The 27,304-nt window shown below is 34.5% G+C and overlaps 3 protein-coding genes across 22 annotated transcripts; all 3 read right to left on the bottom strand.

Moving 5' to 3' along the window:
- Window positions 1–298: 298 nt before the first annotated feature.
- Window positions 299–3,848, bottom strand: MEF9 (mitochondrial editing factor 9). 19 transcript variants are annotated; one of them, XM_085704492.1, is made up of 5 exons: window positions 1,727–3,848; window positions 1,589–1,644; window positions 1,143–1,306; window positions 954–1,019; window positions 299–866 (listed from the first exon to the last, which is right to left on the bottom strand). In XM_085704492.1, exon 1 carries the CDS (start codon window positions 3,825–3,827, stop codon window positions 1,863–1,865), a length of 1,965 nt encoding a protein of 654 aa, XP_085560618.1. In that variant the 5' UTR covers window positions 3,828–3,848; the 3' UTR covers window positions 299–866; window positions 954–1,019; window positions 1,143–1,306; window positions 1,589–1,644; window positions 1,727–1,862. The 19 variants fall into 19 exon arrangements, with proteins under 19 accessions (XP_085560618.1, XP_085560616.1, XP_085560622.1 ...); XM_085704490.1 differs by having other exon boundaries at window positions 299–863; XM_085704496.1 differs by having other exon boundaries at window positions 299–863; window positions 1,106–1,306; window positions 1,589–1,631.
- A 2,440-nt stretch (window positions 3,849–6,288) lies between these two features.
- LOC146932750 (F-box only protein 8-like) lies at window positions 6,289–25,347 on the bottom strand. Of its 2 annotated transcripts, XM_085704473.1 has the most exons (3): window positions 22,223–25,347; window positions 21,028–21,237; window positions 6,289–6,628 (listed from the first exon to the last, which is right to left on the bottom strand). In XM_085704473.1, exons 1-2 carry the CDS (start codon window positions 23,531–23,533, stop codon window positions 21,226–21,228), a joined length of 1,323 nt encoding a protein of 440 aa, XP_085560599.1. In that variant the 5' UTR covers window positions 23,534–25,347; the 3' UTR covers window positions 6,289–6,628; window positions 21,028–21,225. The 2 variants fall into 2 exon arrangements, 1 of the variants encoding a protein (XP_085560599.1); XR_015007240.1 differs by lacking the exons at window positions 21,028–21,237; window positions 22,223–25,347 and adding an exon at window positions 7,006–7,144.
- LOC146932751 (F-box protein CPR1-like) lies at window positions 17,248–19,443 on the bottom strand. Its single transcript, XM_085704474.1, has 2 exons — window positions 19,114–19,443; window positions 17,248–18,288 (listed from the first exon to the last, which is right to left on the bottom strand). The coding sequence occupies exons 1-2, from the start codon at window positions 19,441–19,443 to the stop codon at window positions 17,386–17,388; spliced, it is 1,233 nt and encodes a 410-aa protein (XP_085560600.1). The 3' UTR covers window positions 17,248–17,385.
- Window positions 25,348–27,304: the final 1,957 nt, after the last annotated feature.

The following is a 27,304-nucleotide window of genomic DNA, read 5'->3' as shown; positions in this document are numbered from 1 at the left end:
CTCCTTACTATTTCTTGCAAGGGTCCTTAAATTTGAATCAAAATTGAACAAGCCAAAATAAGATTCTGCCTATTACATAGCATGCCTTTTCAATTTGTTTTGCACATGATTACTGTTAATGGAAGCAATTTTAGTTAAAAACTATCTAGTCTGCATATTTTGTGCAGTCACAGATTTGGCACAAATTCATTCTTATTCAATCTGGAAAAATCTGTTTGGTTTAAAGTTTGAAACAGATTTGGTTTGCACTCATAAAATTGAAGAAGCTAACTCTACATTTGAGTAGGTAAATTCCACGTCTTCCAAAAGAAAATTAATAAGTTTGAAAAGATTTACATTAGAAGCAGAAGCTGCCGTAGCCTGCCAAATTCATTCACCGTAGCTAGCTCATTATATGAGTGCCACATTGACACGTCAGTGTCGCAAATAAGTCATACTGTTGCAATACAACCTAAATCAATAAATAATCACGAGTTCCTTACAACTTTACAAGCATCTAAAATTTTGCACTCCATTCCATCTTCTCTTCTCTCATGTCATTGCTGAAATCCACACCCACTTGCTTGACTGTTTGGAAACCAAGCAGAAGCTCCCAATTGTAGTTCTCCATTTCCATCGATGCAGTGGCAGTTGCACCATGCCATAGGCCCATAACCATTATTACCCATATTTGCCCCACAATAGGCTTTCCTTTTCTTTGCAAGAGCAACCACGGTAATAATGCAACAGAGAACAGGAAATACGTAGCATCGAGTCATTCACTGGTGTGCATGGAAACAATGAACTGGAAATCCAAACTTTGTATCTCTTCTTCAAAAACAGGAGGATGCGCAAATAACTGAAGATTGTGCATTTTCCCTTTTCTGCTGCACATTTTGAATAAATTCGACACTACTACTCTACACATCAAATTCTGCTATTCAGATATTAATATGCGCCAAACTATGGTTTACCTTGTTCAAAGTGCTATCTGCAAGTTCATCAGAATCCTGGGCAGCAGCTTGTTCTTTTCCTTTTATCTGAAATACATTTTTGTAAAAGATTTAGATATCAAGTTGTCCAGATATATTAATGAATAAGAGCAAAGGTATACAAGATTGTCTACTTTTGCAATGCAACAGAGTGTTCCTTGTCTTTTTTACCATTGCATATGGTAGAGTGAGTCGGACACAATAAGTGGCAAAAACTCAGAAATTTAGTTCCTTTTGCCTTTTCAAAATCTACGAGCTTGTAAATACTTCATCAGATTGAGCACCTTCGGTATCGGCATTTTCATTCCCTACTGCTACATCAGATGGTGGCACAACTGGTGGATTCATTTACATATCAGTTATCTCATATGTTACATTGACAAACTTGAATTAGCCACTAAAACAAAAACCCACTCAATGTTTCCCTATATTTTCTTCTTTCTCACAAGTAATGGAATTGAATAGGTTTTCTTATATCAAGCTTAGGACTGCATTAGTAACTTGTATGTCTAATTTATGAAAGATTCCACGTATAAGGTCACATATATTTACCAAAAGATACATAACTCGTCAACAAATATTTAATCGAGAAGCAGGTTGAATTTGTAATAACATACCAATCTTGCAGCCATCAAAGGCTGGAGTCCCTTGCTGCCGACACTGGCAAATAGATCTATTAGAATAAACAGAAAAGTTATAACATTTAGGACTGTCGCCAGCAGCTACAGATTTACAACGTTTTTACTAGTCCTTACCTCCAAATATCAGCCCGAAGACATACTATTTCTTCGATATCAAGTTAACATTTATGTCATTATCTACTTAATCAGTCAAGACCAATTTTCCTATCTGACCATATGAACTTGAACTTGACCAAAATGGAAAAATTTATCATTGACGATTGGTAGAATCTATCCAACTATACCCTGCTTGCTTCTTGACATTATTTTCTTCCATCAACGCTTTTACTCTCTCGGCATCATCCCACTGTCCTAAATCAGCATAAAGATTAAATAACAACGCATAAGGAGCTGAACTTTCTGGCTCAAGACCGATCAAAGCTTTGGCTGCTACTTGGGCCAATTCTACATTACCATGCACTCTACAAGCCCCAAGTAGAGCACCCCACACAGCCTTATCTGGTTTAACTGGCATGTTATCAATCAAATCCATAGCCTCTTGAAGCTGTCCCTGCCGCCCCAAGATGTCCACAAGAGAGGCAAAGTGTTCAACCCGTGGCTCAATACCATGGTCAATAATCATGGAATTGAATTGCCTCTTTCCTTCTTCAACTAATCCTGCATGTGCACAAGCATTCAAAACCGAAATAAAGGTTATATAGGTAGGTTGAATTTTAAGCCCCTTCATCCGTTCGAAAAGCTCTAGAGCCTGTGCAGCAAAGCCATGAAATGCATAACCTCCGATCATTGCATTCCAAGTTATCACATCTTTACAGAGTTTCATCTCATTAAACACATCGCGTGCATCACCAATTTCCCCACATCTCGAGTACATGGTAATGAGGGAATTATTTATTGGCAAATCAGGAACAACAGTCTTTGTTACAAGCTGATGTATCTGCTTACCAAGGTAAAGATCGACCAACCCAGTACTCACACTTAGAATTGAAGACAAAGTGTGCCTATCTGGTCTCTCTCCCTCAAGCTGCATCTGAGAAAATAGCCCAATAGCACCCTTATAGTCTTCATTTTTCTCGTAGCCAGCTATTACCGAGTTCCACGAGATCAAGTTTTTGTGGGGCATCCTTTCAAAGAACTCTTTCACATGTTTCAAATCACCAATCTGAGAAAACCCGGATATTATTGAATTCCATGAAAGCACATCAGGAGTTGGCATTTCCAAAAAAAGCTTTGAAGCCTCTTCCATGTCCCCCATTTGAACATAGCCACTAATCACAGTATTCCAAGAACAAGCATCTCTCTCCACCATCCTATCAAAGAGTTCCCTAGCAGAGACAACATCTCCTGCTTTCACATAACACATCATCATCGAATTCCACGATACCACATTTCTCTTAAATCTCCTTGTACCCTCATTTCCCTCACCTTGATCACTCATAACCCCATCAAAAACACGCCGCGCCTCTTCAACCATTCCTCTCTGACCATACCCTGCAATCAACGTATTATAAGCATACACCAAATCATCTTTCTCATCACCCTCATTCCCATACTCAACCAAAATCTCAGCGCCCATATCCAACTTCCCATTTCTAACAAGCCCCGATATAAGCCCACTAAGAGAAGCCGAGTCACGCTCTCTCATCTTCCTAAAAAACCCAACAGCCGAATCCACATCACCATTCAACAAAAACCCATTTACCACAGCATTACACGACACAACATTGCGTTCCGGCATAGATTCAAAAATCTCAATTGCTTGATCCATCCTCCCATTCTTCGCATAACCACTAATAACCGTATTCCACGACACACAATCCCTTTGAGGCATTATATCAAACAGTTTCCTCCCTTCCTCCACAAACCTACTTCCACGGCAAGAAAAGTAACCCGATATAATGAGGTTCCAAGACACAATATCTCTATGGGGCATTTCATCGAACAGTTGGCGTGCTTTTGCTATTTCGCGGCGTTGAACGTAACCAGTGATCATGGAATTCCATGTCACTGTGTTACGGTGATTAGTGGAATCAAATAGTGTTCTTGCTGCGGTTAATCTACCGGTTCGAATGAAATGGGAGATTTTTTTGTTCAATTGGTATAGTGATTGTGGTATCGTGTCGTTGGTTTTGGTCTGAGAAGTGAATGAACGTATGTGAGGAGCAAGTTGCAGTATTTTTGTGATGTTCCTCAGAGTGAAGTATATAGTTGACATTGTCGAAACAAAAAAAAGCTCAGAAACACCAACAGGACGCACAATATATATACAGTTCACAGTAACAATATAAATATTCCTTCAAAAAATAACAATATAAAATTTATTTTTTCTAAATTTTTAATATTCATGCTAGTGAATATTGAATATATTTTTACATAAAATGTAAAAAATAGTACAATGCTTAATGTGTTTTTTAAGAAATGATATTTCCTAAAATACAAAAGTGATAAATAGGTTTTGATTCATTCGTTAATTTATTGGGGAATTAGTCACTTTAGTCCCTGAATGGCGAACGATTCGTCAATTTAGTCCCTGAATGCAGATAATATGCAAAACAGTCCCTGCATGGTCAATTTCAGGGACTAAAGTGACTAACGAAGTCTACATTCAGGGACTAAATTGACTAACGGAGTCTGCATTCAGGGACTAAATTGACTAACAAAGTCTACATTCAGGGACTATTTTGCAATTTATCTGCATTCAGGGACTAAATTGACGAATCGTTCCCCATTCAGGGACTAAAGTGACTAATTCCCCTTAATTTATTGGTTTAGAAGAGCAAATGTACAAAAACTCTTCAATTTGTAAATGTAGTGTAGAAATTCCATTCTAAAATATGTAATGATTTTAGAGTAAATAGGCAATTACCTCCCTGAAATTGTAAGTTTCGTCAATTACCCCCATGAAATTAACAAAACTTCAATTACCCCCTGAAATTGCACAACGTTAATCAATTTACCCCCTCCGTCAAATTTTTCTGTTAGTCAACATGATGTTTTGCAAATACCCACCTGAAGTTTTGCACTTATGTGCAAAATGCCCCATGAACTTGAAAATTTATATTTTTTTTTTCTTATTTTTAAAAGTGACTGCATTATCACTGAATTGTGGAGCATATTAGCTAAGTTTTGATGGTATACAACCATATATTGGCAGTATGGTAGAACAAATTGACAGTATTTGGTAAACCCTACAATAATGTTCAAAACTCAAGAATATTTACAAAACAAACAAAAGCATTTCTTTTTTCCAACATCAGATGTTGCTTTTCTTTTTCAAGTTGGTCCTTCACCCCATATTAGAGATCAAAAGGTTAGTAGTTATCATGTTTTTTTTTATTCTCTTAAAAAAAACATAATGAAATATATATATAATATTATTACCATTCCTTTGAATCCTAACGGGGGGAAGAAGACCATGATTCCTTCAAGATCTTTTATAAAGTGAGAGAAGTAACAAGTTCATGTACATAAGTTTAAGGATAAGAAAAAAAAATATAAATTTTTAAGTTCAGGGGGCATTTTGCACATAAGTGCAAAACTTCAGGAGGGGTATTTGCAAAACGTCATGTTGACTAACAGAAAAATTTGACGGAGTGGGGTAAATTGATTAACGTTGTGCAATTTCAGGGGGTAATTGAAGTTTTGTTAACTTCAGGGGGTAATTGACGAAACTTACAATTTCAGGGGGGTAATTGTCTATTTACTCAATGATTTTAAGAAAAAAAGCTATTTTGAATTTCCTTTCATGTCTTTTGCAAAATCGCGGAAGAAAACTGCGTCAGCATGAAAGCTAAGTTTTCTAGTTTCTCTTTTTTCATAATCGTAACCCATTGAGACGCACATTTGACACTTCATCCGCCAAACCAAATAGTCGCTTAAGTATTCATGATTTGTTTAAATCTACAATCTTCTCACTGTTTTTTTTTTTTTTAAGGAAATCTTCTCACTGTTTGTTATTTCCACAAAAATGTGTTTTAAGCTAAGACTCTCAGAAATAATTTGTCATGATGGAGAGAAGATGAAATGTTAACAAAAGAAGATGCAATTATGAAAATAATTCATTTGACATTTTCACTGTTTTTAAAATTAATTACTTTTCCCCTCAAAAATAAAATAATTACTTTTAAGAGTCTAATGAGTATGAACTCCTTATTCACACCAACTGAAAATACTCAAAGAAGAAATAAATTGCAAGGACAAATTTAGAAACACTGAAGTGCTCCACAAACAATTTTCCAACATCACATTTCTGTTCTGTTAGGTTCACTTCCTTTGATAATTTTATGAACCACATGATAAATATTAGTACTTACAAACATTATTAATAAGAACCACGTGATAACATCATCACAATTCTGACATGTAGTAAAAATACATAATTGGGTCCTGAAAAGATATGAGCAACTACACAAATTCAACTCAGTCCTTTTGAATTTTCTTTATATTAAACACTTCCATCTTTGAATTTAGCTTGAAGTTATGAGCTTCGTTGTCTTATGAATAACATATAGGAGCAGCGAGAGTTTTATACACTATACCAACCAAGCTATGCTTGGAGAAATATCTTGAGTGCAAAAGAGGATGAGGTTGTAGAGGAAGGTCCACATCCAACTTGACACACTCCATCATTGTCCACATGGTTTCAGCCATTAAACAAGTTGTTGATAATAGTATGATTCATTCAAACTAATAAGTTCATTACAAGTCTCGGATAATAGTATAATACATTCAAACTTACAAGTTCGTTTTCGGATAGCAGAGAATCCATTCAAATTATTGAGCATACAAATCACAAGATAAAACACAATCTTCCTCACCTCTCACCATATCAGCACCCCACAGTTAAGACATAACACCACTGAATCATAATCTCCACCTTTCTCCATCACCATTACAACAAACATCAAAAGCCATAAACACCATAACATCAAAAACCGCACACGCCGGAAGAACAACATAATAAATTGCGCGAGGGAGGAGCAACATAGAGAGCCGGACACGCCGCCATCAATAACCCTGCCAAAATAAAGATGTAACCAATAAAAAAAAGTGAGTAGGTTATATAAATAGTGCAAAAAGTGAGCTTCTACTTCAATGCTTCCAATTCAATTGCTGATGTTTTCAATTCCATGACGATGGAAACACCAATGCTCAAAGTGACACTAAAAAGCTACCTAAAATCAGGCCATACCAATTAAAATAACAGTAAAACAAAAATAAAAGATATCTAAATACCAGCCAGACAAAGGACAAGTAAAAATTCAGTTTGTCAATCGAGTAACTAAGTAAGGGAAATCACACAAGAGAGGTGACGAGGCAGTAAACAAATGCTTGTAAAGAAATTTGAATTCATAAAAAATGACATCCTTTGAAATAAAAACTAACGAGTCTACCATGAGAGGAAAGACACTTGCAGCCTTTCCGAGCAGTGGAGTAACCAAGAAAAACAACAATCCAATATACGCTTATTACAGGACGTTTTCGGACACAACCAAAACCTCGTAGCAAGGTATAGTCAGGTGGCTGTTTGGAAATAACAGTATAACAAACAATATAATTGAGTGATGAGGAAACTACGTTGGAAACTTATTAACTAGATGGCAGAATTCATAGAGGCCATTCAGTCCAAGACCTCATGTGAACCCTGAGATTTGACCAGACAAAAATCATAATGGAGTCCAAAATAAACAACCAGTTTTGTGTGAATTAGATGAAACTGATATCATTCCTTGTAGTAAAGGGGACAGGAAGAAGAATAGTTCATTTGAACTAAACCATCAATCTTGAACAAACCCAATTTATTAATTTGGATTTGAAATGTAAACTGAAATATAAAGCAGAAAGCCAAACATAGTAAATAAATATTGCTAGCAGAATGTAATGAAAATTGAAATAGAGATTTGTTGCTCATTAGAATATCAAGTTTTTTTTTCATAAAACTAGAGGCCAATAGGTGTTAAATATCATGCTTAGGATTGCTGATGTGAAGACTTTTATGTATTATGTGTTGGTTATTTTATTTTAGTAACTGCTGTTCAGTTTTCTTTAATTAATTGTGTTGTATTGTGGTAGTTATTGGAAGTTTTTAGTATTGTCAAACTATGTAAAACATAGTGTGTGTTCTGTTTGTTTTTTATCAGACAAATTATATGAATGAAAGCAGTTATTTCTCCTTTGTCTTGTTCATTTCCTGCAACTGTTTTCTTGTTCAATTAACAACAATTGGTATCTAGAGCCCTATTCTAAGGGATCTGTGTGAGTTTAACGTCATGGAAACCGAAGCAAGTCTCTCCGGCATCGCTCCGACGGTGTTCGACGGAAGTAACTACCAACTTTGGGCAGTGCGTATGGAGGCATATTTGGAAGCTTTGGATTTGTGGGAAGCAGTGGAAGAAGATTATGAAATTCCTGTACTTCCAAACAATCCCACCATGGCACAAATAAAAATGCAAAAGGAAAAAAAGACAAAGAAGGCAAAGGCAAAGGCCTGCTTGTTTGCTGCTGTCTCAACCACTATTTTCACAAGAATCATGTCCTTGAAATCAGCAAAGGAGATATGGGATTATCTCAAGAAAGAATATGAAGGTGATGAAAGAATTAAAGGCATGCAAGTCCTGAACCTGATCCGGGAATTCGAACTTCAAAGAATGAAGGATTCTGAGACGATTCAAGATTACTCTGACAAACTTCTCAACATTGCAAACAATGTGAGACTTTTGGGATCAGAATTCTCTGACTCAAGAATTGTTGAAAAAATTCTTGTAACGGTACCCGAAAGATATGAAGCAACCATCACTACTTTGGAGAATACCAAAGATTTCTCAAAAATTTCTTTGGCAGAATTGCTTAATGCATTGAAGGCACAAGAACAGAGAAGATTGATGAGAGAGGAAACAACACTTGAAGGAGCATTAACAGCCAAGCAGGATAATGTGGGATCAACATCAGCCAATGCGACAGAAAAGAATGTAAATCGAAGAAAATCTTATCCTCCATGTCAACATTGTGGAAAGAAAGGCCATCCACCCTTTAGATGTTGGAGAAGACCTGATGCTAAGTGTACCAAGTGTAATCAAATGGGACATGAAGTTGTTATTTGTAAAAATAGGAATCAACAACATAATGATGAGGCAAAGGTTGTTGATCAAGAGGAAGAGGAGGATCACTTATTCGTTGCAACATGTTTCTCTAGCATCGAATCAAGTGAGAATTGGCTGATTGATAGTGGTTGTACCAACCACATGACACATAACAAAGATTTATTCAGGGAACTAAGCAATGCAAACTCAACAAAAGTTCGGGTTGGAAATGGCAATTACATTGCTGTGAAAGGAAAAGGAACAATAGCAATATCAACCTATTCAGGTACAAAGTTAATTTCTGATGTGTTGTACGTCCCTGAAATTGATCAGAATTTGTTAAGTGTTGGGCAATTAATTGAAAGAGGTTATAAAGTGTTGTTTGAAAATGAAAGTTGCTTGATTAAAGATAGTGATGGCAAAGACATTTTCAAAGTAAAAATGAGAGGAAAAAGTTTTGCTCTAAATCCATTGGAGGAGGAGCAAATTGCTTTTCAAATGAAAGAAAATGTCACAGACTTATGGCACAAAAGGCTCGGACATTATCATCATCAAGGTCTGCTGCAGTTGAAATCCAAGGAGATGGCAAATGACATTCCAGAACTTGATGACCATATTTCAAATTGCAAGGCTTGTCAGTTTGGAAAGCAAAGCAGGAAATCATTTCCAAAGACAACTTGGAGAGCAACAAAGAAGTTGCAATTAATTCATACTGACATTGCAGGCCCACAAAGAACATCTTCTTTGAATGGTAGTCTTTATTATGCTATATTCATTGATGATTTTACTCGTATGTGTTGGATCTTCTTTCTGAAGCACAAGTCAGAGGTAGCACAAGTATTTTGGAAATTCAAAGCAAGAGTGGAGAATGAAAGTGGTTGTAAAATTCAAGCTCTCAGATCAGACAATGGCAAAGAGTATACTTCTGAAGCATTTGATCGATTCTGTGACGACGCTGGCATTCATCATCAGTTGACTGTTCCATACACTCCACAACAAAATGGAGTTAGTGAAAGAAGAAACAGATTTATATTGGAGATGACCCGATGTATGCTGCATGAGAAGAACTTGCCAAAGCAATTTTGGGCGGAATCGGCAAACACTGCTGTTTATTTGCAAAATAGGCTTCCTACAAGAGCAGTAAAGGATAAGACGCCATTTGAGGCTTGGTATGGTTATAAACCCTCCCTGAATTTCCTTAAAATATTTGGATGTTTGTGCTTTACTCATGTTCCACAAATCAAGAGAGATAAACTAGACAAAAGAGCTCTACCAGGCATTTTTATTGGCTACAGCTCCGTTGCAAAAGCTTATAAAATTTTCCAGCCACAAAATGGTAAAATTATTGTAAGTAGAGATGTGCATTTTATGGAAGATGAAGAGTGGAACTGGGATGACACAAAGGAGATGGAGGTAATTTCTAAAAATCCAAAACTCCAGATTGATGAGAACATTGAAGATTGGGAAAATGAAATGGTAGATGACGTTCTTGTCAGGGGAACAAGATTACTTTCTGATGTTTATCAAAGATGCAACATTGCTGTTTGTGAGCCTGCTGGTTTTGAAGAAGCAAAACTTGATAAAAATTGGATGGTTGCAATGGAGGAGGAGTTGCACATGATTGAGAAAAATAATACATGGCAGCTTGTTGACAGACCTCAAGATAGGAAAGTCATTGGCGTCAAGTGGGTTTTCAAAACTAAGCTCAATGCTGATGGCTCTATCAACAAGTTCAAGGCAAGGCTAGTTGTTAAAGGTTATGCTCAGATTTTTGGAGTGGACTACTCTGATACATTTGCGCCAGTGGCCAGGCTAGACACCATCAGGATGCTACTTGCTGTTGCAGCCCAAAAGGGTTGGAAAGTATACCAGTTGGATGTTAAATCAGCTTTTTTAAATGGTTTCTTGCAAGAAGAAATTTATGTTGAACATCCTGAAGGCTTTATGAAGAAAGGGGAAGAAGACAAGGTTTATCTTCTTAAGAAGGCTCTTTATGGATTGAAGCAGGCACCAAGAGCTTGGTACAGCAGAATTGATAATCATCTGCTGACTTTGGGCTTTGTGAGAAGCTTGTCTGAGTCTACCCTTTACATCAAACACAATGAGGTTGATATTCTTGTTGTTTCTCTCTATGTTGATGATATTTTGGTGACAGGAAATAATGCAACATTGATTGATGAATTTAAATTGGAAATGATGAAGGAATTTGAGATGACAGATCTTGGATTAATGACTTATTTTCTTGGAATGGAAATCAAGCAAAGCAAGGATGAAATTTTCATTTGTCAAAAGAAATACGCAAAAGAAATTTTGAAAAAGTTTAAGCTTGAAGAATGCAGAGAAATGAGCACTCCAATGAATTCAAAAGAGAAGCTTTGCAAAGAAGATGGAACTGAAAAGATTGATCAAGCATATTTTAGAAGTCTGATCGGTTGTTTGATGTATCTGACAGCCACACGGCCTGATATTTTGAATGCGGTAAGCATTTTGTCTCGGTTTATGCATTGTGCAAGTGAATGTCATCTCAAGGCAGCAAAGAGGGTGCTTAGATATGTGAAAGGAACATGTGATTTTGGCATTAAATTTACCAAAAGCAATGAATTCAAGCTGATTGGTTTTTCAGACAGCGATTGGGGAGGTTCTGCTGATGATATGAAAAGCACTTCTGGCTATTGTTTCACACTTGGTTCTAGTGTTTTCTCTTAGAGTTCGAAAAAACAAGAAACAGTGGCTCAATCAACTGCTGAAGCGGAGTTTATTGCTGCAACGGCTGCTGTTAATCAAGCTATGTGGCTGAGAAAGATATTGAGTGACCTTCATCTTGACCACAAAGAAGCCACTAAGATCTTTGTTGATAATCAAGCTGCAATAGCTATTTCTCATAATCCAGTTTTTCACGGAAAAACCAAGCATTTCAACATCAAATTGTTTTTCTTGAGGGAAGTGCAGAAGGATGGTGTCATTACTCTTGTTTATTGCAAAACAGAAGAGCAAAATGCTGATATCTTAACAAAGCCCTTATCAACTATCAAGTTTGAAGATATGAGATCAAAGCTTGGTGTTTGCAGCTCCTAAAGCAAGGAGGAGTGTTAAATATCATGCTTAGGATTGCTGATGTGAAGACTTTTATGTATTATGTGTTGGTTATTTTATTTTAGTAACTGCTGTTCAGTTTTCTTTAATTAATTGTGTTGTATTGTGGTAGTTATTGGAAGTTTTTAGTATTGTCAAACTATGTAAAACATAGTGTGTGTTCTGTTTGTTTTTTATCAGACAAATTATATGAATGAAAGCAGTTATTTCTCCTTTGTCTTGTTCATTTCCTGCAACTGTTTTCTTGTTCAATTAACAACAATAGGTAAAGGCGAAATATCATTGTTTTCATTGATATAGACACCAAGTTAGCCTGCAAATAGAAAGAGACTAAACAAGGTAATGTCCCAATAACCACAATCACATACCTCTTGGTGAAAACAAGAATAACCATTAATTACTTGCTCCTCCAACTGGAAGAATGTTTTCCATGTACAATATTATCCGCCCGAAACGATTACCTCCATTATAACAAAGCTCCTCGATCATTTGTGTAATATCCCGCTGAATTTGTAATAAATTGTCGTATTAGTTACATGTCAAAAGATAAATAATTGTTAAAGGGGTTAATTATTTATTGAGAAATGAGACATTAGTCTGTAAATGTCTCGCTTATTATTCCAATGAACTCGAAGAATTTAATGGTTACATATTAATAGAGGGTAAATGTGTCTTTTTCCCTGATGGGACTCAAGATTTTTTTTAAAAAGAAGAGGGGACCATTTATTTTTATTTTTTTAACCACTTTCTTCATTTTTCCAAACCATTCTAGAGAATTCTCTTTCCCTTCTCCTTACCAAAAAAACCGGTCCTCTCTCCCTCCTACACCCAAATCATCATCTTCATTTTTAACCTTTTGAAATCAACATACAAGCATGAATCCTCTATCCTTGTAACATAAGAATTCAATTGACAAGTTTATCCCATCTTTTCTCCTCCTTCAGCTGATTCTCCATCACCATCACAATTTGTGGAGTTTTTTTATCAAGCTTGAATTGAGGGTCTTTGCAAGTGCTTGAAGCTGAAGCCACAGTCCCTGTAAGTGAGTAATTAGTTGTGATGTTGGCTTTGTGATAAATATATCATGATAATATGTTGAAGTTGTTGTATGAGTTAATTAAGAACCAATTCTACATGTTTGGATAAGTGGAGTAGAGATGGGAATGATGTTGAAATTGGTAGAAGCTACAAGTTGTTATTGAGTTATTTAAGGTGTTTGGTTATATGGGCTGTTATGCATATATGTTTAGTGCTGTTATAAAGAAGGAATGAGAAGCTTCTACATGTGTAATTTTGGTACTAGAAATGCACGTTTGAAATTGTGGGAATCATATGGCTGAATTTCATGAAAGTTAGTAAGCGCGGGTTCTGGTTTTGTATTCGTAAATCTGGTTGTGTAACTTGGAATGAAGTGATTGTTAAAGTTATGGATTCCTCATTTAATTCCCTACAGTTTGGACACAAACTTTGTATGATTCGGATTTGAAACGAGTTTGGAAAATGCGTTTGAAGTTGGACAATGTTGCTGGAAAAGCTGCAGAAAAAGGCTTACGGGTTTTGCCATGATTTTTGCGAAATGAGCTAAATTGTGGATTTAGACTAGTTAGAAAGGTGCAGAATTGAACGCCTATGATTAATAAGAGTTTTGATCAAAGTTTGGAATGAATTCGGAACACGCAGAAGCCATAAGCTGCAGTTAAGATGTTTAGGATAAAAGTGCTTACGGAGCACACCGAGAGCTTAACTAGGACTCAAGCAGCGCGGAGACTTCAGAAAATGTTAAGGTGAGTTGATGACGATCATTATCACTTATTTTCATTATCGTCATTATTGATATTTTTATGAATTTATATGTTAAAGTGTTTATAAAAATGGGGAACACACCCTTCGAATATTTTTCTCGTCTTGATACATGTTTAAAGTCAATGATATTATTGTGGTCTTTATTTGGATTTTATTTATGACTTATAAGCAAAGAATTACAAATTGGGATTTGATTGTGTGCTTTGACATAAGTTTGATATTTTACGAATTGTGATTTTAAAGCTATATGTTTTGAGAAAAATGGTTATAATGACGACGACCTAGGTGCACCTAGTATGTGATTTCAATTAGGTAGAATTACCCCATTAGATGGAGCCGCCCCTATGGAAAGGCCGCCATTAGGAGGAGAGGGCTATCAATGAGAGGTAAACTCCCTAATTGAAAATGTTTTACACTTTGTTTTGAGTCGAGAGAAAAGAGCTATCCGTTAGATGGAGCCGCCCCTATGGAAAGGCCACCATTAGGAGGAGAGGGCTATCAACGAGATGGAGCTAGTTCTCGATTCACCCATTTTGATTATTTTCATTAAACGGAGTTTTCTATATTTTTACACTTTGTTTTGAGTCGAGAGAAAAGAGCTATCCGTTAGATGGAGCCGCCCCTATGGAAAGGCCACCATTAGGAGGAGAGGGCTATCAACGAGATGGAGCTAGTTCTCGATTCACCCATTTTGTTTATTTTCACTAAATGAAGTTTTCTATATATTTTTAAAGGTTATTTATCAAGATTTTCGGCAATATATTTTTAAAGGCTTTTATTTTGATTTTCGGCAATTTATTTTAAAGGCTTGTAATGTTATCTTCATGTCTTTACGATGTTGGACTTTTCGTTGAAGTATACCTATTTGATTGGAAGTATATACAATGTGTGGATTTTCATGCGTATAAAGGTTTGCGGATTATTAGAATTTTAGACGATTACTATTTTTGTAATTGACAATAGATTTGATAAAGTAAATATCGTGCCCTGTGTGTTTCCCTTCTAGTTGGTAGTGGTTGTTGTCTCTCACTAAGTCCTTGTGACTTACCCTTTTTCTTATATTTTTACAAATTCAAAGTCAATTGTGTAGAAAGCTTCTAGCAGGGTTAAAGATCTATCAATGTCAATCTTTTGGTAGGTTTCCTATGTGTATAAATTGAATGATCAATGTATCTGCAGCTATTGGTTGTTTACAAATGTTTTGTTTGAGTTGTACAAACATTTAGTTATGTCGCTTGAGATTCTAATGGTAATACAAGTATGAGAAAAATGTTATTTGAGATACTGAATGTTGAAACAGGTTTTTAAAACAGGATTCATATCTTGGAAATGTTGAATTTACAGAGGAAACTCTGTCGAAATTTCAGTAAATATTTTTTTTAAAAGTGAAAACCGAATTGGAATTGTTTTTATTTTATAGTTTGTCAAGATGATTCAATAGGCTTGCCGGGCTAGAATGTTCTAGTTCGTGCGCCGGTCACGATTAGTGTTTTGGGTCGTGACAATTTGAGTCCTTAAATTCAAACCAAGCTAGTTCTGCATCTTTTCTTTTGAAGAATATTTCCCCCTTCGCCCCCACTCCCATAGGACGCTCAACACAAGGAAATGGTCCAAAAGTGAAGAGTTTGGTCCACGATTCCTTCATACCAAGTTTGCCCAAAACAGATACGTGAAAAGTAGTCGTCTCTTCATGATATGAGAACAATGCAATGGACTCATATAACACCGCCAAGTTTATCCACAATGCTTCAACATCAAAACAATCATCCAAGTCTGAGGGTATGATTGTTACAAAGAACACATCATTGCTCAAGTAAAATGACACCAGACATGGTCCATCTTCTTCATCTTCTTTACACAACCAATGACACACTCCATCCAAGTAGACTTGGGTGGGTGCCCTCAGCATAGTCCAAAGAAGACGGCATGTTAACATCAAGTTCTCTCCACGAGTAACTTCTTAGGCTATATACCTCCCATAAGGGCGCTAAAGAGATGTCTCCCAACCAATCTGAAGATATGATATCCTCAAGGTCACTATGGTATTCACCTGATGATTCTGTAAAAAACCGTACCTGTCGAATGACCTTATAGTCATTTACAACATGAAACCAGAAATGAGAGGGAGACAGAGAAAGAAAGAGTCCCTGAAACAACAGCATGTCAAAGAGCGTCGTTCTACACTAATGTCATGCCCCAGTTCCGTCATCTCTCCACCAATGTTGTGTCTTTTGGCAGTATGTTAGTAGTTGCTCAATGTCCAATTTCATGTTTGAGTTAAAAAAAAAAAAACAATTTAATGGAATATCATCATTTTCAACTCACACATAAGGGTGTCACTCATGCACCTCCTCCAAGTCACAGGATCAAATTATTGCAAGTGTTTTTGTTTAGAGAGGCATCCAAAATCTTTCCCCCTGCATCTTCCACATGTTGTTTGCAATTTTTTAATCAAAATATAGATAGATACCAGGAAAACATAAAGTATAACTGCCAGCTTAATAGTGAGAAAGTTATCAGAAAATATAAAGTATAACACACTTCTTAAAGAGGAAAGGACTATTTTGAAGTTTCACTAGCCTCATTTAACTAACATATAGCGCTATGGTTTCATAGCTTCAGATGATATGCGTCTTTTGCAAAAGACCAAACATCCTGCAAAGTTAACATTTCAGTTTAAAGTTCCACCAAACTAACTCATTTTGTTTAGATAAGTAAAAGTCATGTATCAGAAGTTGGCTCCAAAAAATCTTAAGAGGAAAAGAGATTTTGAAGTATGGAATGGAGGGTCTTTTTTTTTTCTTTTTCCCATAGGTTCCTTCCACTGGAAGTATCCTATTTGAGGCGTGATGGGCACTAAATGTGGATACCTCTCTCAGCTCGGATTTGAACCTAGATTCGCCACATTATTGGAGTCTAGCCTCTTCAGCTAAACCCAAGATTGACACATTGAATTTCTATTGATAAGAAGTAGGAAAGTAAATAACTGAGTAATTGGATGTGTATTTTGGAGATACATACATAATCATATTTCATCCAAGCAACAATTGGCTTGAAGGAAGTTGAGTTTTTGTGATTTCATCCAAGCAACAATTGGCTTGAAGGAAGTTGAATTTTTGTGATTTCAGCCAAGCATTAATAGTTCTCCTCAACCATAACATTTGTTAGTAGCATAAATTACAAAAATCTAATCAGATTAGCACAGAAGTTCAGCTAAAAGGTTATAGAAAATGATAAAAGACGCTGAAAATATATTCCATGTAGCAGTAATATAGTTATGCCATGAACAGGCATTAAATCAAGCTTTTCTTGTTGTATGAATTCCAAAATTCAGAATGCAATACTGATATGATTCTTTACAATAAAGGGGATATGAAGAATATTAACTGATTTGAACTAAGCCATCAAGATTGAACAGATTTGGAATGCAAAAGAAAAATAAAGAATAAAATTTAACAATAGTGGCATGGATATTGCTGGCAAAATGCAATGAAAGTTCAAATGTAGATATGTTGCTCATCAGATTATAAAGTTTTCCAAATATAAGTTATTTCTACATAAAACTAGAGGTCATTCGCTAAGGCCAAAGATCACTCTTTTCATTGATATGGAAATCAGATAAGTTTGCAAAAAGAAAGAGACTAAACATTCAAAATAAAATTGATAGAGCAAGATAAAATGATTTCTTAATTTACTTGACAATAATTGTGATGTGCACAATTAACAAGTCACTTTGTATACAGGGTAATATCCCAATAACGATAAGCATATACCTCTTGGTGAAAACAAGAAAAACAATTAATTACTAATTCCTGCAATTTGAAGAATGTTTTCCTTGTATATTACTATCCGAGTAGTAGGACCCCCTCCTTTATAACCAAGCGCCTCAATCATTTGGGTACTTAAATCAAGGCAAACTATTTCTTCATCTTTTCTTATGAAGAATATTTCTCCTTTCGTCCCCACACCAATAGGACGCTCAACACAAGGCAACGGTCCAACAATGAAGAGCTTGGTCCACGATTCCTTCATAGCGAGTTCACCCAAAATTGATATGTGAAAAGTAGACATCTCTTCATGATATGAGACCAGTGCAATGGACCCATTTAACACCGCTAAGTTTATCCACAATGCTTCAATATCAAAACAATCATCTAAGTCTGAGGGTATAAGTGTTACGAAGAACACCTCATTGCTTAGGTAAAATGATACCAAACATGGTCCAGATGGACTATTATGTTTTTTCGAAGATTCATAATCATCTTTGCACAACCAATGAGACACTCCATCCATGTAGACTTGGGTGCCCTCCTTACATTCCAAAGAATAAGGCATGTCAACATCAAGTTTCCTCCACGAGTTACTTCTTAGGCTATAAACCTCCCATAAGGAGTTTAAAGATACATCTTGCAATACGAACTCTACAAGTACATCTTCATGGATATCACCAACAAAACATACATAACGAATGACCTTATAGTCATCTGTAACGGTGTCATACCCAAATCCTTGAAGATAAGAAACAACTCCAACACTAACAAGATCCTTAGCAATATCAGGGATAGATGATTCAATAAACTCAACAGGACTACGAGGAATGACCTTGAATGTGTTGGTAGCTGGGTTCCACAATACATGTTCGTTATCATACCAACATTCATGGAGACAGAAGGTGCCATTAACGCTACCAAAACCAAAAATAGGAAAATAGGCAGGGGCGTAGCCCTTCATTAGTATGAGGTAGCCAAGGCTACCCCAAAAAATTATTATTCATGAATGAGTCGGTATGTTTTTATATTTAGCTACCCCAAATAAAAAATATTTAGCTACCCCAAACAAATTTATTTGTTGAAAATTAGCATAAATAAGAAAATTACTACATGATTGATAAATTTACTTGTATTAATTTGGCAATTTCGGTCTCAACAACAAACACAGAGAACTTTTTTAAGAATAAAAATTTGCTGAACAATAGTCAGAAACAAATTAAACATATAATGAGTTTCTAAATAACTTATTTGTTTACATTGGAAAAAATATTATTAGTCTATTTAATATATAATCAATTATGAATAAAATTCATTTTTTGAAACACGTTGTGCCCAACTTTTCTAAATAGCTTGTCAATTTTTATTTTCTTTGTTATTGCTTTAATTTACATTTCATGTAAGTAGAAATTATTTTGATATTTTTGTTGTTAACATATCGGTTAAGTTTAGGATTAAATTTAGATTTAGTCTCTAAAACACTAGCGATTTTTAAGTTAAGTACCTAAGATTTTGTTTAATTTTAGTCCTTAATTTGTTGTTATCAAAATTAAATGCATGATTAAAAACACTCTTTTTTTATTGTAAAAATTTGCAAAAAATAAAATTAAATAATTTTTTTGTAGTGACTAAACCTAAAAAGTTATAACTTATTGGACTAAAATTATACTTTATCTTTAAATTTAATATGTTGGTTTTACAAATATTTTATTTTTTCTTTAAATTTGGCCCCCTCGTAAAATATTTGCTAGCTTCGCCGCTGAAAATAGGCGTTGTTTGATAATGGATTTAAAGGATCTAATTCGACTTTATTCTCCAGCCTCTCACCCGAAAGAGAATACAAAAGTTGTCCATGGGGTTCAGCCAACTTTAGGAGTAGAGAAGAAGAAGAAGAATGCAAATTAGATAAGAAATTGTTACGGAACATGTTCATGAAACTATGGTTTTGAAACAAGAGAGACCATGATTTGCGAACACATTCAAATCGCTTCAAAGATTTAAGAGGAAGTTTGGATAGAATAGAGAAGGCAATATCTTCAGGTATGTAGATACTCACCTTTTCACTTGTTGCAGCTATTGAATTCTCCATTGAAACGAAACGAGAACAACTTCGGTTGCGAATTGCTTGCTATGGTATCCCGAAATTTCCAGTTCCGGATTCGTGCTAGTGTTTGCTTCTGCTAGTAACTAGTTACCTTTTGTTACGAAAGGTTTTCGATCTCTTGATATAGTTTTTTTTAGGAAGTATAGGTTTTTTTTTGTTACTGAATCTCTTTCTTTTTATTTTTTACTAAAAAACAATTTTTTTTGAAGGAATTAAAAAACAATTGTCGATCAAATTATATTTAGTCGGACTCCAGATTTTTCGAACTATCAAAGTCTCTTTTTTGAGAACCGAAGGATAAAATTTTGAGAACCGAAGGATAAAAGATATGATAAAATATAACAATGCGATTTGAATCGGTGTTGGGGGCTTCAGGCAAAAACTCTTGTCATCTAAAGATAAGATATATGTGGTGGTTGGGTTCAGTTTTGAAAAACTCAAAAAAAAATTGATCCAACCTATTCCAAATTAGTGTGGTTTATTTTGGATCGTTTATCTAAATTACAAATTCCAATTTTTTATTGTTAATGTTAACATTATTTTTTTTTTAAGAAAATTAATGTTAACATTATAAAAGATATGATAAAATAGTAGGTTTGATGCAAAATATAACATATAACATATCAAAAATTAATATTATGTGATGCAAAATATAACATATAACAATTCTGAAATGTAGTTAAAAAAAATAGTTTGTCCTACAAAGATATGAGGAACTTCACAAATTCAACGTAGTCCATCTTAATATTTTCTATGTTAACCACTTCAGTCTTTGAATTCAACTTGAAGTTATGAGCTTCATAGCCTTATAAATAACAACATATATATAGGAGAAGTGAGAGGTTCATTTCATACACTAGAAAGTTGCAAAAGAGGTTGTAGTAGAAGGTCCTAGATGGAGAGTTTGTAATGGGTTGGAAATTAAGACTTGGCAGGAACAATGGTTTTACAAGCAATTTGATTTAAGGTCAAGAACCTGATTCAAACTAATAGGCTATAGCACCAAAAATATTGGTGCATAAAAATGGTAATCATGTTCTATAATTACAACTTTCTTCCCTATATTGCATCATGAAGACTATCAGTATACATTTTGTGTTCACATATCATGGCATTTTTCATTGTGAAGCACACTTCACCATTTTAGAAATTCTTAATAGAAATTCAATGCCAAAAATACCACAAGTGTATTTAAGCTTAGTCTGCAGTCACTCCTGTCAAATTGTAAATCATTTGATTAAATTCAACAATCAAAATTTGACAGCATAGGATGTATCATGTATATAAACACCACCACAATTCATTTTTCTTTCATACAATGGAGAATCAGTTTACTTTTCTATATGGCATCAATGGTTTTCCAACTTGACACAATCCATTGTTGTCCACATGGTTTCAGCAACTAAACAAGTCATGGATAATAGTATAATACATTCAAACTACTAAGTTCATTACGAGTTGCGGATAATCGTATAATACAATCAAACTAATAAGTTCATTTTCGGATAGCGCAGTATCCGTTCAAATTATTGAGCTTACATATCACAAGATAAAACAATTCTTCCTCACCTCTCACCATATCAGCACCCCGCAGTTAAGACATAACACCACTGAGTCATAATCTCCACCTTTCTCCATCACCATTACAGCAAACATCAGAAGCCATAAACACCATAACATCAAGAACCGCAAAAAAGAACAGAAGGCAGGAAGAACAACATAAGAAATTTTGCGAGGGAGGAGCAACATAGAGAACCAGCCACATCGTCACCACCAACCCTGCCAAGATTAAGATGGAACCGAGAAAAAAGTGAGTAGGATATATAAATAGAGCAGTAAGTGAGCTTCTACTTCAAAGCTTCCGATTCAATTGCTAATGTTTTCAATTCCATGAAGACGGAAGCAACCAATGCTCAAAGTGACACGTAAAAGCTACTTAAAATCAATCCGTACCGATTAAAATGGCATTAAAAACAAAAATACAGGAAAATACAGGATATCTAAATACCAGTCTGACAAAGAACAAGTAAAAATTCAGTTTGCCAATCAAGTAACAAAGTAAGGGAAATCAAATAAGAGAAGTGACGAGGCAGTAAACAAATGCTTGTAAAGAAATTTGAATGCATAAAAAATGACATTCTTTGAAATAAAAACTAAAGAGTCTACCATGAGAAGAAAGACATTTATAACCTTTCCGAGCAGTGGAGTAGCCAAGAAAAACGACAATCCAATTTACGCTTCCAAAACCTCGTAGGAAGGTATAGTCAGGTGGTTGTTTGGAAATAACAGTATAGCGAACAATATAATTGAGTGGTGAGGAAACTACGTTTAGAGACTTATTAACTAGATTAGGGAATTCATAGAGGCCATCCAGTCCAAGACCTCATTTGAACCCTGAGATTTGACAAGACAAAAATCATAATAAACAACTGGTTTTGTGTGAATTTGATGAAACTGATATCATTCTTTGTTGTAAAGGGGGCATGAAGAGAAGTTCAATTGAACTAAGCCAGTTTATTAATTTGGACTTGGAATGCAAAATAACATATAAAGCAGAAAGTTAAGCATTGTGGATACATATTGCTGGCAATGTAATGAAAATTGAAATAGTTATCTGTTGTTCATTAGAATATCAAGTTTTTTTTTCATATTATTTCTACATAAAACTAGCAAAATATTATTCTTTTCACTGATATAGGCACCAAATTAGTTTGCAAATAGAAAGACTGAGCAAGGTAATAACCGAATAACCACAATCATATACCTCTTGGTGAAAACAAGAATAGTAATTAATTACTTGCTCCTCAAACTGGAAGAATGTTTCCTTGTATATTATTATCCGACCAAAACGATTCCCCGCATTAAAACAAAGCTCCTCAATCATTTGAGTCCTTAAATCAAACCAAGCTAGTTCTTCATCTTTCCTTTTAAAGAATATTTCCCCCTTCGTACCCACTCCTATAGGACGCTCAACACAAGGAAATGGTCCAAAAATGAAAAGCTTGGTCCAGGATTCCTTCATGCCAAATTCACCCAAAACTGATATGTGAAAAGTAGTTGTGTCTTCGTGATATGAGAACAATGCAATGAACTCATTTAACACAGCCAAGTTTATCCACAATGCTTCAATATCAAAACAATCATCCAAGTCTGAGGGTATCGGTGTTACGAAGAACACCTCATTACTCAAATAAAATGACACCAAACATGGTCCAACAGGGCTATCTTCTTCATCTCCTTTACATAACCAATGACACACTCCATCCATGTAGACTTGGGTGCCATAGTCTGAAAAAGACGGCCTGTCAATATCAAATGGAGATTCCGAAGAAGACGGCATGTCAACATCAAGTGCTCTCCACGAGTTACTTCTTAAGCTATATATCTCCCATAAGGGTGCTAAAGATACTTCTCCCAACCAGTCTGAAGATATAATATCTTCAAGGTCAGCAGGGTATTCACCTGATGATTCTCGAAAAAAATGAACATACCGAATGACCTTATAGTCTTTTCTAACATGATCATAACCAAATCCATGAACATAATACATAACAGAAACATTAAAAAAATCCGTAGCAACATCTGGGATAGACAAATCAATTGACTCAGCCTGACTGGGAGGAATGAACTTGATTTGTTGTGTAGCTGGGTTCCACAATACAATTTGGCCAGAATGATCATATTCATGGAGACAAAGTAAGCCATTAATACTACCAAAACCAACAAGACGAAAATTATGATAGTTTGTAAATGGATTGTAGCCTTCTAACCTAACAATATTACCAAACTTCTCACCAGAAAGATAATACAAAACTTCTTCAAAGGGTTCAGACAACTTTAAGAGTAGAGATGCACCATCATAATAAGAACAACAATGCAGATTAGATAAGAACTTGGTGTGGAACATTTTCATGAAAATACGGTTTTCAAACAAAAGAGACCATGATTTGCCAACACATTCAAAACGCTTCAAAGATTTAAGAGGGAGTTTTGATAGAATAGAGATAGAAATATCATCAGGTATATACTTGCTCACCTTCTGATCCTTTTCAGCAGCTAGTGTTTTCTTCTCCATATTTGAGAGAGAGTTTTGATGAGAAGTGTTTTGTATTCAAAATGGAGTGTAGTTTTTTGCTTTATGAATGCGGAGAGTGGTGTTTGTTTCTACAATAAGTTAAGTAAATAGTAGTAATAATATATTTTAGAGGGAGTACAATATTTGCACTATTGAACGGACATTTTTCTTCTGACTCGAGCACATTTTTTTTAGCAATGCAACTTGGGCTGACGAAAAGCAACTTCATTGATTATTTTCAAGAAAAATCGTCACACAAATACTGTATAGGAATAGGATAAGCTGTAATTTTTTTACATGATGACTATAAAACAAACATCTCAAAAAAAAATGTACCAAAAAAATATATATGTATAGTCATATTTGAGTAAAATAATATATTATTCTAATTTTTTTTAATCATCAGTCGCATAGATTAATTTATCAAGTCTGATGGGATCATAATGAGTGGTAAAACTCTAGAAGAGAACTCTTATCATCTATTGGTTTATTCTAATTTAATAAGAACAGACATAATAATTTCAAATAGTATATAAATTTTAGCTAAACATCTATCAAATTCGTAACATTAAGAAAAACAAAATAAAAAAAATATTTTATTAAAAAAACAATTTTATAAATGCATGAGAGATAGGGTGACATGACCATAAGAAGTTATTTCGAGCACACCACTCTAACATGGCCATTGCCACTGTGAAATCATACTTCATAATATTAAAGTTACCAAACTCTCAACAAATACAATACAGTAATATCAAACTTACCAAACAAATCCTATCTACTAGAACTAACAAAAATGTCATGCTTAATGAACTCACATAGAAGGATGCATCACTTGGACTTGATCTACTTATGAAATGACAATCTCAAAGCCTAACGCCAAATGAAACCAGAAACGTTTTAAAATCAATCAAAGATATAAAAACCAATATTCTACCACAATGACAATCCAAGAGAATTTAAGCATGAAGACAAATGGTGGCAGGCAGTGATAGTAGGTACAAGGGTAACTTTGCAAATGAGCAACAGTACACATCTCAACTTGTAATAAATCCTGCAGTAAAGCATGACATCTGACAGCAACAAATAGTATGCTTTTCCTGAAAGAGAGATATCATATCAGCTTATTGTTCATACTCTAAAAACACATATTCACATGTAAAGCATGACAATCTAATAGCGGTAAGTGACCGGAAATGGTTGTTTGTCAGCTGCTATTTAAATTAAATTGATCAATTCATATTGAAATCATGAAATGTGTAAAATTCAAAATTATAAAGAAATATATAGGCAAGATTAGACATTTTATAACTTAATTTCATGACATTTTTATTTTTTTATCTTCTTTCTTTTTGTAGATTTTTTATGTTATAAAATGTCAACATTATGATCTTTTTTAATTAAAAAAAAAAAAAATCAAACCCATCAAACACACAAACAAACTCATATCTTCATTACGCAAATCTAGAAATCCAGTTTTTATTAAAAAAATCTCGTAAACCCATAAATCCATTTCTACATAACCTAAATCATTTTTTCCACTCATTAAAAAAAATTAACCATAACTAAATTCCAACTTAATACCCAAACAAAAAAAAAAAACAGAAGAAAAATCGAAGAACAAAAAACCAAAAAATATACCATAACTAAATTCCAACTCAATACCCAAACAAATGAAACATAAGAAAAATCGAATAAGAAAACGATGAAGATCCATGAATGTTGTTGGAGTGTAAGGTTGATTAATGAAAGAAAAAATGAAGAAGATGGAGTTTTGATGAAATTTTAGGTTTTTTTTTTTATGAAGTTATGAGTTTTGTGATCATTTATATTTTTAAGATGATTTTTATGGATTTTTTGTATTTTTATATAAAAAAGGATAATGATGTTGACATTTTATTACATAAAGAATTAAAATTAAAAAATATGAAAGTGTTAAGAAAAATATAAATCATTATTTTGTCCTGTTTGTGTTACGATATTAGTGATTACCTGAACCGGAAGGATTAATATATTGTTTGGGCTACTTATTGTAAATTATTCAATATTTGAGATAATCATATCAAGTTTCGTTTGTAAATTGTTAAAGAAGACTACAGTATTGAAATTTGAAATCACTTTGGTTCTATTATCTATTTTAATTTCTCCATGTAAAAACCTGGCATGTACTAAAATTGTTGATACTTAAGATGGTAATCATGTTATAATTACAATGTTCTCCCCTCTATTGTGTAACTCTTTTTTCCCTCTTTAATATCAAGTTGCCAAAAGACTGTCAGTTTAAACTGTTAAACATTTGTTTTTAAAGGCCTTCAGCAGAGAGTGGAAAAATCTAGGTGCAAAAGTTCACTTAACATGGCTTTTTCCATTGTGAAGCATAACTTCGTCGTTTTAGAAATTCATAATAGAAATTCAATACCAAGCATATTCAATATGTATATAACCTAAGATCTTCTACAGCCTCTCCTGTCAAATTCCGAACGACAAATTAATCTAACATACAAGAATATTATATCTCAATCATTAGATTAAATTCAACAATAAAAAATATTATTTCCTACATTATTCAAATAGAGAATCAATCTACTTGTCTATATATCTACGGTTTCTGGCCAATATCTGATGCAACAAAGGCTCGACTCGAGGAGTTCCCTTGTATAGATTATGGAAATGCCTATTTGTAGTGTACAAGTCCAGTCCTGACTCCTGAGCATGATGTGCATGATTTCAAGTATGAAAGAATGCTGTTCATCCTATTATCTAAAATAGTATCATATAGAAAATTTTGCTAAAACAATTATAGTACATCCTATAAACATACACTGCTAAGATTGCTTCGCTGTAAAGAATATGAAGAATCAATAGCATGATGAGAGCAGAGGCGCAGCAAAAGTCTTTTACATTGTTCTTGATGCAAATTATAATAGTACAAACATGTTTGACGAGTAACTAGTAACTAGTACCCTTTAAGTCTGCATGATAATTGGAATTAATAGCATTAGTTTCATTCATTCTCATTTTGATTGCACTTCCACTCCGCTAATCATTGATGAGTGTTGGTTGTTATTAAACTCATTTCCATCTGTTGACATCCTTTGCCATGTTAACTGAGATTGTGGATCAGGTGGAAGGTATTGGGGCACTTCATCTCCTTCAAGCATTTCTATCACTTCATTCATCGAGGGCCGGTCATTGGGCTTCATTTGTATGCATTTCGCTGCAATGACGATCATCTTCATTGCAATATTCTTTTCCTCCTCTGTTACATTGTTTGCATCTATTGTTTCCTCAAATTGATCATAAATCCATTTAGCAAAGTAATCTTGTGAAATTAGATTTTATCGTAGCTTAATGAAGATGAGTTTCCTTCCTCTTGTGAAAACGTGTGTTTATCAAGAGAACCATTGGGCATGAACTCGTAGACGAGAGCTGGCTTTGTTCTTTCAGCACAAAATCCAATTAATTGCACCACATTGACATGACGAATTCTTCCAATGGTTGCAACTTCGTTGATGAAGTCTTGTCCATCGGTTCGGGACTTGGTCAATATCTTAACAGCTACTTTGTGTTTCCTTCAGAGCTCTCCTTCGTAAACAGAACCGTAGCCTCCTTCACCCAACTTATACTTGAAATGTTTGGTCATTGTTTTAATTTGAGAGTAAGAGTATCTGATGGGCATGAAATTATTGTTACTTTGGATAAAATCTTCAACCGTGTCATATATAGATAAATGCTTTTTTCTCCATTTACATATCAAGACAGCAATCACAA

Source organism: Medicago sativa, chromosome 4 (assembly GCF_051527215.1).
Source record: "Medicago sativa cultivar Bolivia chromosome 4, Bolivia_mono, whole genome shotgun sequence".
Lineage (NCBI taxonomy): Eukaryota > Viridiplantae > Streptophyta > Magnoliopsida > Fabales > Fabaceae > Medicago > Medicago sativa.
Note: the sequence above shows the minus strand (reverse complement) of the source record. Positions and strands in the feature narration are given on the sequence as shown.